Source organism: Apiospora hydei (assembly GCF_038363865.1).
Source record: "Apiospora hydei strain CBS 114990 chromosome Unknown utg000003l_segment0_segment0, whole genome shotgun sequence".
NCBI lineage: Eukaryota > Fungi > Ascomycota > Sordariomycetes > Amphisphaeriales > Apiosporaceae > Apiospora > Apiospora hydei.
In genome coordinates this window covers 518,479-530,630 of record NW_027117362.1, presented here as the reverse complement: position 1 = coordinate 530,630, position 12,152 = coordinate 518,479, and the positions used below count along the sequence as shown (strand labels likewise).

The 12,152-nt window shown below is 52.6% G+C and overlaps 4 protein-coding genes across 4 annotated transcripts; 2 read left to right on the top strand and 2 right to left on the bottom strand.

Moving 5' to 3' along the window:
* Positions 1–3,639: 3,639 nt before the first annotated feature.
* PG997_001953 (uncharacterized protein) lies at positions 3,640–4,691 on the top strand (the record flags this gene model as incomplete). Its single annotated transcript, XM_066806268.1, has 3 exons — positions 3,640–3,907; positions 3,964–4,273; positions 4,346–4,691. The coding sequence occupies 3 exons, from the start codon at positions 3,640–3,642 to the stop codon at positions 4,689–4,691; spliced, it is 924 nt and encodes a 307-aa protein (XP_066673564.1).
* Positions 4,692–6,684: 1,993 nt separating this feature from the next.
* PG997_001952 (uncharacterized protein) lies at positions 6,685–9,871 on the top strand (the record flags this gene model as incomplete). The annotated part of the gene is made up of 3 exons (XM_066806267.1): positions 6,685–7,934; positions 7,985–9,255; positions 9,321–9,871. The coding sequence occupies 3 exons, from the start codon at positions 6,685–6,687 to the stop codon at positions 9,869–9,871; spliced, it is 3,072 nt and encodes a 1,023-aa protein (XP_066673563.1).
* A 280-nt stretch (positions 9,872–10,151) lies between these two features.
* Positions 10,152–10,591, bottom strand: PG997_001951 (uncharacterized protein; the record flags this gene model as incomplete). Its single annotated transcript, XM_066806266.1, has 2 exons — positions 10,152–10,354; positions 10,519–10,591. The coding sequence occupies 2 exons, from the start codon at positions 10,589–10,591 to the stop codon at positions 10,152–10,154; spliced, it is 276 nt and encodes a 91-aa protein (XP_066673562.1).
* Positions 10,592–10,966: 375 nt separating this feature from the next.
* Positions 10,967–11,570, bottom strand: PG997_001950 (uncharacterized protein; the record flags this gene model as incomplete). The annotated part of the gene is made up of 2 exons (XM_066806265.1): positions 10,967–11,181; positions 11,351–11,570. The coding sequence occupies 2 exons, from the start codon at positions 11,568–11,570 to the stop codon at positions 10,967–10,969; spliced, it is 435 nt and encodes a 144-aa protein (XP_066673561.1).
* Between the last annotated feature and the right edge of the window lie 582 nt (positions 11,571–12,152).

The following is a 12,152-nucleotide window of genomic DNA, read 5'->3' as shown; positions in this document are numbered from 1 at the left end:
CGAAGTAATATAATCGACTTAATAATAAACCACGTTATTTAAAATAAACTTAATAAAATAATATAAACTAATTTTAATAAAACTACTATTTAAATAATTAATTTAAGTAATTAATTAAAAAGTTTAAAGAAGTAAAAGAGGAAAAGGCCGAGGGGTAAACTTAATAATAATGATAAGAGTCAATTTATCGTCAGATCCGAGGCCTGGGCCTTATGCGAACGTTGGGGCTATGCTAGCTACTGTAGTACACTGGTACGGTGCTCCAGTAGGCCTGTCTCGGCACCCGCCGCGGTATCCGTCCCCTAGGCTCCAGCACCCTTCTGCCGGCTCCCACCGCCCTGAAATTGCCGCACAGGCCCTGCGCGCGCCGCCGCGTCCCCCATCAAACCTGCTATCTGTCAACTACGTCGCTACCTAGACTATGGACACGCTGTGGCAAGCGTAATAACAAAAGGAAAAGGGGAGGGAGGGAAAGTGAGGTAAGGGCCGCGAGGGCCGCGAGGGCCGCGATGGCGGTGCAGGGTAGCTGCGGAGGCAGCTCCAGGGTAAGTGGTGGCCGGTGTAGTGATGCTTTCGCTCTTGGTGACAGGTCGTGTTGGGTGCCTTTCCAGGGCCATTGTTGTTTGGTGACAGCGACTGGAGCTGGCTGGGTGGGTGATGTTCCGGCACTAGACGCCCCGAAAGATGGTGCGTGGGTGCCGGAAACGGTGCTGTAGCACCGAGGGTGGCTCTAATAATGCGCTAATATATAAAGATCCACTAGTGCGTCGCCGGTGGTAATTAGATGGCGCTCTTTTAACGTTTTTTTCTCGATTGGAAAGCACCTGCCGATACCGATGCCGATACCGACCGATGTTTCCCGATCGATTCGGGCGAATATATATATTATTACCGGGTAGCTCTCCCGGGTAGGTTACAGGGTAACTACCGGGTAATATGCGATTATAAGGCATCGTTCGCGCGTTTATAAAATAGCTTTTTAGCCGTGTATATATAGCTGTATAGTAATAGTGGTTAATTAAGCTTAAAGGGTTTACTATTCACCGCGTTGAGCTGTGAAAGGGCCGTTCCTGGGAGGGCCTTCTTTAGGGGCCCCTTCCGGGGCTTCCTCGGGAAGGAGGCCTTTCGGAGGCTCCTTCGGGGGCTTTTTCGGGGGCGGCTCGTTTTCCACGGCTTCCCGAGTAAAGCGTCCTAGTAGGCCCGTTCGCAGTATGAAGATGGCGGCGGTTTTAGCTCGTTGTAACTCCTAGATTTCTTTCGTGCTAGTGGGAGGCCTGGGGCTCTTTTAACCGGAGTTAACGGAGGCCTAAACTTTTTTCCGTAATTAGTTATATTTATTATAATATAGTAATATATACCGGACCGTTTAGCGGTCGCCGTAATTATAAAGTAGCGAGTCGGTTTTAAGGCGCCGAATAAACTAGAGGTAATCTTTAAGGCCTATTTTACCGGTACGTATTTAAAATATAATAGCCGTTATAATACGCTTTAAACTTTAGTATTTAAAAAGCGTGGCCTTTTCGGGCAGAGGGAACTAATAGTGTAGTACTTTTTCGTAAAGTGTATTTTTTTTACTCGTCGGCCCAGCGTTATTTAGTGGTTTTTTTAATTAATATAAGTTAGGCAGCCACTGTAATAAAAGGGGCCTAATTAATAACGAGTCGTTTCGAGCCTTTAAATATATGCTAAGTCCGGGCCCTAGGTGTATACTATACCTTAGAAAGCCGTTGTGGCACCGGCCGGGCTACTGTAGCCCCGGTGGCTGCCAGTGCGGCCGGCGCCGTAGTAGTTGCTGCTGTTTCCTGAGCGAGGTCCAGGGTAGGTTCCAGGGTAGGCTTCAGGGTAGTCGTCGAGAGCAGGTCTAGGGTAAGCTCCAGGGTAGTCGTCGAGAGTAGGTCAAGGGTAAGCTCCAGGGTAGTCGTCGAGAGTAGGTCCAGGGCGTTAATCGGGGGCCGGTCCAGGGTAGTAGTCGGGGCCAGTAGTAAGGGGCTGCGTAGTGCGAAACTAGCGGCTGTGTATAGGGCTTTGTTTTTAGCGGCCGCGGCTGCCTTAGCGGGTGTTTTAGCGGCTGTTTTAGCGAGCTTATCGGCTTTCTCGTTGTTTAGAACCCCGGTGTAGGCTGGAATCCAGTGGATATTAACGTTAATGCCTTAGTATTACAGGGTGGTGAGCTGCCCCGAAATCTACCGTAGTAGCTACTAACCGGACTGGCGTTAAGGCTAAGCCGACGATGCGATAGCGGCTTAATTATTAGTAAAAATATCGATCCGCGTAAACTATTTATTTCGTAACTATAAGGTATAGCCTAAAGATATATAAATACTTTTTAATTTCGTTAAGTATATTATAAACTACGTTAAGGTATTTATATAGGCCGTTTCCTCGTGCGAAAGCCTAGAAGTGTACTAAGCCGGTACGTAGGTCGCCGCTCCGACCCCGCTATTATAATTACTCTTATCCGTGTAGAAAATTAACGATTTAAAACCGAAGGCTTACACGATGTGGTCGTAGTGTGCTTTTCCTTTCTTTTCTCCCTTTTTCACGACCGTTGTAATTCGTTTCCACCATGGCGGAACGACGAAAGGATGGATCGTTTCGAGGGGAGGCTAGCTCTTGTGGTACTGTTGGTGGTGCTCGATAAGCTTCGTTAAGGGAGATCTCCAGTGGGCCTTGCGGGCTGTGTCGGTTGTGAAGGTGCCGTAACCGGCCGTGAGGGGGTTCGTTCGGAGCCGAAGGTAGGCCATGTGGTTGGCTTGAAGGAGCTGTTGTTCGGGTAAACTTAAAGGCATAAACCTAGACGAAAAAAAAAGGGTGGGAAACGCAGGGAAGGGGGCGTAGAGAAGGCCGGCCACACCGATAAACTTTACTGGTCTATAATATACACAATATACACTAAAAAAATTTAACTCAAAATAAATGCAGTTTAAACTCATGCCTAGGAGGAGATAAATCGGATATGGTCGAGCTCTTGATGAGATACGGGGCGAGCTATGGCTTGGCCCGAAGGCTACTTTAAGACGCCAAAAGCCTCCGGCTGGCCGAGAACCTGATTCAATTTGCTCTGAACTACTATTTCACATGGAAAATTGAGAAAGAAAGATTCGGAGATCTTCGCTTGCGCTTCAACGCGGAATTCGCCCGCATTGGACAGTATGCAGGCAGAACACGTTTTCCGACGTTAGATCGTTTCGGCCGAGGAACTATCAGGCCCACACGTCCTTGGACGCTCGACTGGATTCAGATTCCCTCCGAAAAGGATCAATTTGACTTGGATCTGATATATTGGAGCGAACGCGCCGAGGCCGCCTGGGATGAAAGTGTGATCATCCTCAAGAGGATGTGCCAGGGTGTTCTGCCAAGAACAGCAAGTCGCGTCTTGCTATTCACGGCGCTAACCAAGGCAATGTCATCAGTTATTTATGAAGCGCAAGGGTCGAGCTTGGAACAGGAGCTCCTGGCAGACCTCAGCCGATGGAGCATCGTTCTGAAGGGATATCCAGAAGAGCACGATGTGCTATAGGAAGCGGTGCTCGACATATGGGACATCGATATTATTCAGCGTACCCCAGGATCCAAGATTGACATGAAGAGCTCTCGAGCGCGAGAGGAGTTTTCGGATATGCTGCTGCTCTTCCAGACATGGCCAACAATCTTCTCGAGTCAGCACAGGCAGTGTTCCCGGATCCAGATTCGTCTGTCCAACAAGCCCTCGAATCTCGAAAGTTTCGCTCAGAGGGCAGTTTATTTGATGACAACTCAATTGCAGGCTCGGAGAGCCAATATCACATCAGTCCCGAGATTCCACTGCCCCCAGAACCACCTGACCCGAAAACAGATGTGTCAGACAATGCAGTGTACCCTGTCATGGCAGGTGTGGCATTTACTATCGTCTTTGCTTTCCTCGTCAGTAAGTACCGAGATGCCCATTGCCTAGCATAAGATTAAATACTAACGTTCCGCTAGTGTTCCCCGCAGTACTTGAAGAGTATCTAGGACACTGGAAACCCATGCACGACGCGGCATCATTGATTGTCAATGGTGGTAACCCGGTGGCCCGCGGTACAGCTGAACTCCATTCTTACCCGAGTCCTTGGCTGCCGCCCTACGTGCCGGGTACTACCCAGATATGTAGTGCTGCACAGATCGTCGAAAGAACGTATCTCCTTCTTGCATTGCTCCTGGGGTATCTCGTCGTAAAGTCTCCGGATGTCGTGAAGGTGACCAAAGAGACATCGCTGGACAGCATTGGGGAACGTGCATCACACACTAACGAGTCTGTCCCCCTTCTACTCCCATAATTCGAAAACAATCTCAGAGTACGCGGACTTACTGACAATCGGAACAGAGATACTCAGCTAGTGGCTTCCCAGCCAGCAACTACCGGTACATCCAACGAGCGTGTTCCTATTTTCGAGTGCAAATCCTGCCCCTACACTTGCCCCGAACTCGGACGCCTCAACCGTCACATCAAGGAGAAGCACGAAAAAGTGCGTTATCTCTGCTCTGCCCCCGGTTGCCAAAAGGGCTTCCTTCGTAAGGACTACCGCGAAAAGCACGAGCTCAAGCAGCACCGCGGACCCGCGTCGCTGCCGCCGTCGCTGCCAGCTGCCCTTCGCGAACCGCCCCGGCACTTCCTCCGCCGATCCCCCTGGGCGTCGCAAGAAAGCCCGCACCGGCTCCGAGGATTCTAGGGACCATAATCCAGCGGGGTCGTTTCGTGACAACGGAAATATCAGAGATGCAGTGGACTTTCGATTTCCTTGGGATGCTTGAACGTGCGATCTCTCCTCCCGTGTAGTTCTGTTCTGCGTTTTTATTTTTATATGTTCGGGTTCTGCTTTTGATCTCTTTTGCCTTACCTTTTTGCCTGGGTCTGTTCGTCATTTCCCTTTTCCCACATTCTTCGAGCCTAATTTCCATATGCAGTGGTAGTATTGGCTCTTTACTGAATAAGAGTTGATCTCACGATCTTGTTGGCCGTAAATGCAAGTACCTGTGTCACAATGTCTTTTCACAAACCAAGTTTACTATTCTAGGCAAGCCAAACTGCCATATATCGCGTAAATGAGTAAATGCATGCGTAAAGCAAAAATGGTGATACCCGGAGACATCGACATCTCGCAATTGAAATGTGCAAGAACAAGGCAAAAAAAGAAGAAAAAAGAAATTATTGGAGAGGCTGGGAATCGAACCCAGAACCTTTTCCATGCTGTCTACAACACCCAGATGGGTGGAATAGCGCATGCTAAGGAAACGTCATACCACTAGACCACATCCCCTGTTATTTGATGGTAGCTTTTGTTGTTATGAGCCTACTCATAGTGTGGTAAGACTTTAGGCGGTGGGGGACGATACGCCCTCCGTGACACAGAGGAGCCGGACCCACTCGACCTCAGTGCAGCGCCCAATGATGTGCATCAAACGACACGGATGATATCCAGGTCACTTGGATAATCTGAACGTCGATTAGCCAGGGCCTGTACCGTGGTGCTCGGCATTTAGTGACTGCACTTAAGTCTATACGCCGAGATGCTTCTGCGATGCGCAGCTGACAGAGTGATAGAATTGGTGCAAATGTTGTTGTTGCGGACCTCATGTGTGTTCAGTCAGTAGGTACGGTTCTGGCGATCGAATGCAGGAGCAAAGTGTACCTGGGCATCTGGAGGTTCAAACCACGGTCGGCACCACACGAATCAGAATACCACCCCGAGCCCGCTATGCACGAATAAGGGCTGGGCGCGAGACGCGAGACGAGGTCGGATCCTAATGCACGCCTGTACTGGTAATTAATATAGTTCAACAAGGCTTGCGCTAATGGCCGTTGTGCAAAGGTTGTTTTTCTTTGTGTGGTCTCTGGATTGTGAGAATTGCAGGTTTTAGCTCCAGGGTCCCCCATATCGAGTCATCGAATGGCTTGCAGTGGATTAGTCTTTAGTCAGGAAGTGTAGCCCAGACGCGAAGGCAGCATGCTTTCAGATTTTCCATCTTTACATGAGCTTCTAGAACGAATGGGCAACCCCTTGGTTATCAGCTAGCAGCTTGGCGTACTAGCTCTTGCTCCAGGGCCCACGGCTAAGGAATGCCAGAACGACCAGATGCTAGACATGCGGGTTAGGACGTTCGCAGCCGTTATCTCCAGGGCTTTGGCTTTCTGTCTCTCGTTGGCTGAGGGAGACGGTCCGGGAGCTGGAGATATCTCGGGAACAAATCCCGCAGCGACTAGCCAACGCCAAGAGGTGCCAGCTGAGTAACTACCACCTACCTGTACAGACTGAAGTTGAAGAGAGACGCTAGCACAATCGACCAAGAAATGGGTTAAGTGATGTTATTGTCTTCAGACCTTATCTCAGTATGTAGCCTCCCCACCAAAGTCATACGTTTCCCCCAGATCCGGTCTCTGATTGGAGCAGGAGGATGTCCGAGGTTTTAGGATGGTACGTTCGCCCCGGGAGATTTAGCCCTACTATTATTGCGGTCCAGCGTCTTCAATGACTTCCTGACACATCCAGATGGTGTCTACTATGTGCTAATGACTCTGGTCCAAATGGCACTGCCCAGTAAATCAGCATATGAAGGGCCTAGTTATATACCAGGCTCTTCTTGGCGGGTTGCCCTCATTCTCTTGTTTTACTTATTCGCACATTCCACTAGAGTGCTCTTCAAGTCCAATGTCCATATAACACCATGGGGCACGCCAACCAAGCACCGACGGATATCTTAAAAGAACTCTGTCTCATCGGAGACATCCTCGGATTCGTCCAGCTCGGCACCCAGCTCTTAACATCCCCCAAAGAGCTTTACGGCGGAAAGGGGTTCAGGCGTAATGAACGAAAAGACACCATTACCTCACCAGTAGGAGAAGAGCAAAAACTGGCATGCAAAGCAATTTCGCAATGCCGATCCTACGAAAGCAGGTTCTGCGAGGGATCCCTTCCTCTGGATCTTCACGCCCACACGAGAGAATGCTGCTACAATTCCGCCAGGCGCCTAAGGAGGTATCTGGAAAGGGTGCGAGGGCGGGGCGGAAAGAGTTCCAAAAGAGGCGGGACTGGTGGTCTACGCGCCGCGTTGGTCAAGGTGTGGTCTAAGAAGGAAATGAAAGAGCAAGTGCAGCATCTCCGCCAGATCCGGGACCTTATTGAGGAAGACACATTCGACAGCCTCATTGCCAGGATAACGCCCAGCGCGCTCGAGGCGTGTCCCGAATTCCCTTGGCTCAAAGCTCGCCATCGCGAACTCATCATCGCTCTCTCCGCAGGGTGTTCGGCACCAAATCCCGATGACGCAAAAATGACATCAACTCAAGTCCGCACCTTATGCCTGTCCCTGAGTCGGTCGGAAGCTAACAATGCGCTACCGCAAACACTGGATCGCCGACCATCTGTTTTCTCTGTTACAGCACCATCCTCCATGTCGTCAAGAACGGCCATTTCCACAAGCACTTACCTTTCGGCGAGCTCCTACCACAACTCCACGTCGTCGTCAAGCTGCTCATCCCTCTATTCTCCGCCGTTCGAGAGTAACATCACATATAAGGAAGCGAGGGTGTGGAACCAGATATCCGAGCAGTTGCTCAGCGACTTATCGGCCGCCGTGGTCCCTTCTGCCACTGATAAAAGGCCAAATGTCGAGAGCGATGGTGCGGCATCGTACCACGACACATACATCGAGATCCTACAGGAGGAGTCCATGAGCGGGCTCCGATCGTGGCTGGAAGAGCGGAGGGATGGACACGTCTATTGGGTCAGCGGCCCGCGCGGCTCGGGCAAGTCAACCTTGATGGGGTCCATTGCCGCCTATATGTGTACACGTGGTTTGACTATTGCTAATGAGGATGAGCTGAACCTCATAGTTGTGAAACTAACCTACTCCTCGCGGACTGATAGACGACAAGAGAAGGACTCATGGACAGCAGCGCTGTATCGGTCCATCCTGTACGAGGTACTTTCACAGAATCACAGCTTGATACCCTGGTATTCCCAAGAGAATGGTCGGAAGCATACTGCAGATCGCTGGGACATGTCTCCCCTGTTGCGAGTAGTGTAACAGCGACAATGATGAACTGGAGCTTCGATCGGGTAAAAGCGGTGGTGGACTGGCTCTTTACTCAAGAGTTTATCCCCTTTCGTGCTTGTCTGCTGGTCGACGGGCTGGACGAGTTCAGTGGCATCACCACCGACAGGAGTGGTACTGAAGACGTCGACGGGCTGGTTCGCCAGATCATCGCAGGAAAGTGGTCAAACGCCAAATGCTGCATCTCGACCCAACCCTCCGGCGCCCTCTCAGCCGCTTTCGAAAACCGACCCTCTCTCCAGATGGCCGAACTGACGCGCCCGGCCATGCGAAAGTTCGCGATGGACCAGCTCTCCTCCCACGCTGCGGTCCGAGCGATGCGAAGGTGTCCGGACTCCAAGATACTACTACACCAGTGCGCCCAAGAGATAGCCGACCTCGCGGATGGGGTGTTTCTGTGGACCGAGCTGGCCATCTCCACGGCGATGCACGAGCTCGGCGGAAGAGCGGCGGGTAACAGGATGCACGAGCTCCGGGGACGTATGAGGAGCCTGCCAAGGCGCCTTGACGGTCTCTACGCGTACATCATACATACCAAGCAGGCCGTCAAGGGCCAAGACGGCGTACACAGCTCCAGGCTATTCCGGCTCGTGGCCGCGGCGTCCACCCCGCAGGAGGACGACTGGACGAAACCCTCTCCCCTGTCCCTTCTGGTGCTGTTCTTCGCGCTCGAAGACGATGTAGCACAGCGGGCAATAGCGGCCAAAACAGGCTTCCTGGAGCAACACGAGGTGGAACGGTGCCGAGAGGCGATGGCATTACGACTACCAAGACTTTCCGGGGGTCTGATAAAGGTGCAGGGGAGCGGGGGTGACCCGGCGAGGTTGATGGTAACCTTTATCAACGACGCGGTCGCCGCCTTGGCCGCGAGGAGCAATAAGAATACGCCGAGCCTCCGGCCACCAGAGCCGACCGACGCGGCCACGACGGATGAAAGCCCGAACCTCGCCCTGTTGAGCGCCATCGTTCTGTCAATGAAGACAAAGGGCGTCGACATCACCAAAAGCCGCGGCCTCCGCGCCGACGTCGACGCCGGCATCCTGTACGCGCGTCGCGCCGAGGCCGAGCTGGGCTTCGACCCGATCTTGAACCGCGTTACCGACGAGCTCGTCGAGGGGGCCATGGCGACCCACCCCTGCTGGTTCCAGCTCAACGACACGCTCAGCTACGCAGCCCGGTGCGGTCTGCATCAGTATCTGCGCCACCTGCTGACCCGGGATAACGCCGAGAGCACCTTACCCCGACAGCGAACCCAGAAGAAGCAACAGCCGCAGCAGAAACACCATCACCGGCCGTCATCGTCCTGGTCGCTAACCACATCGCCGAGGCCGCCTTCTTCCTCCTCCTCCTCTCAGTCGCATCAACACCGTCAGCACGAGCTAGGCAAGACAGACTGTACCCAGCTGCTATCCCTAACCCTCCAACCCCCGCCTGGTCTGGGTCTGGAGCGTTTCGTCAGTCCGGAGGTGGTCCGGACCCTGCTCGCGTTCGGTGCCGACGCGTCCGAAGCCGCGAGGCTGCTGGTCGCGTTCTTGACGACCCGCGACAGCGACAATCGCCACCTGCTACTGGCATGGAAAAGACTGCTCATGCAGGTCCTTCCGATGCAGAGCCATATCCACCAGCGCGACATGCAGGCCTTGGAGGTGGCATTCGCCCAACAGCGACTCTCGGAGACCTGGTCCGAGATTCGTGGGGCTGTTCACTCAGCGGCTGTCAGCATCCGAAGTGGCAGGGTCCGAAAACTGGGAGTTGTGGACCGGAAAAGAAGGGCCTTGTGGATATTCCATTAAGCTAACAGCTAGCTAGCGATGTAGATACATGTGCCGTACCTAGCCTAGTGATTAATACTGATATCCGAAGCGCTGGGTAAAGACAAACTGCCACCTGGAGACCAGGTGATAAAATCAACTGAACAATATGATCGCTGTGTCTGTCGCATAGTCGATGAACGCTGTCAAGATGTACTTCCGGCAATTGCGCATCACGCGCACATCATGGCGGAACGTGTAGATGGATCAATCCAATTCGCCAGACGTGCCAGAGCCGGCCGTTTCCGGGTGCTCGGAGGAGGCTTTTTAGTCACCCTCATAACCCACCTCACGATTCCATTCGAGTCTGAGTGCCTCCTTGCCGGGACTCCACTTGTTCTGAAGCTCCTTGTCCAGAGTATGATGAATCTTGCTTGCCGCCCACCACTCGCCCCGACAGGACAGGAAGATACGATCAGGGTCCTCGGGCATATCCATGCAAGTGAAAGCCCGCAGTAAGCTCCGGGTTCCTGTTCGACGTAGAAAATACCGCTCGTTAGTTGTGCTGCGACGTAGTAGCTGGGAAATGGGGTTATGGGACAGGAAGAGGGTTGACAAAGTGACGAGGGAGTCGGGAAAAGCGCACGCGCACGTGGGCTCGGAAGTCAAACAAAGAACCACGACCGTAACTTACCCTCCTCGACAGTCTTGGAACTGTTGACCTTCTCTTTTAAATTCTCGGGGAGAAGTCCTGGGGAAACGGCCATGACGGTGCATGAACCCGCCAGCTCCCGTCGCCACTAATGCGCATTGAGAAGCTGGGTGAACTTGGATTGTATGTATACCCTGAGTTCATCTGCTCCGGAACCCGCCAGCAGGTCCTTGTCTGTTCGCGCTGGGCGAAGAAAAAGATGGACGCATTAGTCTTCGGTCGCGAAACCAGGCAACAATCCAAGCAGCCTCACCTGGATCTCCATACCTGATGACTTCCGAAGAAACAAAAATAATACGTGACTTGGCAGGTATGAGCCAGTCGCGGATCAGATGCATCATATAGTGGTGCGCTGTATGTCTCGGAGCCATGTGCACTGACATCAGCTTCGTCCTGTCTGGGTATGCTGAGCAAGTCGGGAAGTCGGAAGTCACTCACCCAAATGGTTCACGATATGCGCGTCGCACCACTTGGAACCATGTGTCGAGGGTCCTGCCTCCCGGGCGGTGTCCGCGTTCAGGAACAGGTAGTCCAGTGGCAGGTAGTCCAGTTCTTCGTCGTGGGGGTACGTGCTATCACCTGCTCGGCGAACTGATGCACGCTCATCAGGTTGGAGGGATCGAGGGTCAGGAGGACGAGTCGGTGCTTCCGGTTTTCATACGCTACCGAGGCATACTGACTGGTCGCAAATCCCACGTCTCGACACCCGATGATGACGGTGTAGCTCCTCGCGAACTGCTTTGCCTGAAGAAGCTGCTTCAAGACTTGGAAACCCTACATGTTGATCACCGCCCCACCAAAGCTGTCAGCTTACCCTCACGGATGCAAGCAAGACTGGTAGAGTGGGAATGGGGGGGGCCGGTCTCGACGGTCAGGTCGGAGGTGTGGGGTAGGATGGGACAGGAGGGGTCGTTTCTTACAACGCCCGAGGCGCAACCGGTTGCGATGATGGTCTTCGGAACTTGGGACCTGTACACGCCGCCGATTTTGGTCTTCGGCTTTTGTGACTTGGACACGGCTCCGACGGACGTCATGGTGACTTTTGGTGACGATGGGCTCGACTAAATAGGCAACTCTCCCTAGGTCAATCCGAAGAAATATATGGATGTATTGGGCCGGAAAGGGAAAAGAAAGACATGCGCATCACACACAAAACAGGAAAAAGACGAGACGACAAAAAGATAAGTGTGATTGACGATGATCTGCGGCTGCGGGCAGAAAGGTACCTACTTCCTAGGAAAGGACTTTATTTCCGACGTCAACTTATCGGGAAGGCAGGCGGCAGTGACAGGCAGGCAAATACAGTGCTAAGACAGGCAGGCAGGTAAAGCGCGGGGTCGTCGGTGTTAGGCTCACGCCGCGCAACCACCACGCCTTCCCTCCATCCAATCGGTACGACGTCCGGGTCGTGCTACAGAAACCTTCTTTCCGCACCTGCGACAGAAAAATAGACGGTCTTTCCATTATCGGGATAGCTATGGGCGATGTATGCCTAGGTAGGTAGGTATGCTTAAATGCACAACCGCGCCTAACGACGAAGGAGCGCGTTTGACGTTCCACCTGCTGCTGCCCGATAGCCGCGCCCCTGAATACACCCCAGACATCCCTTATCGTGA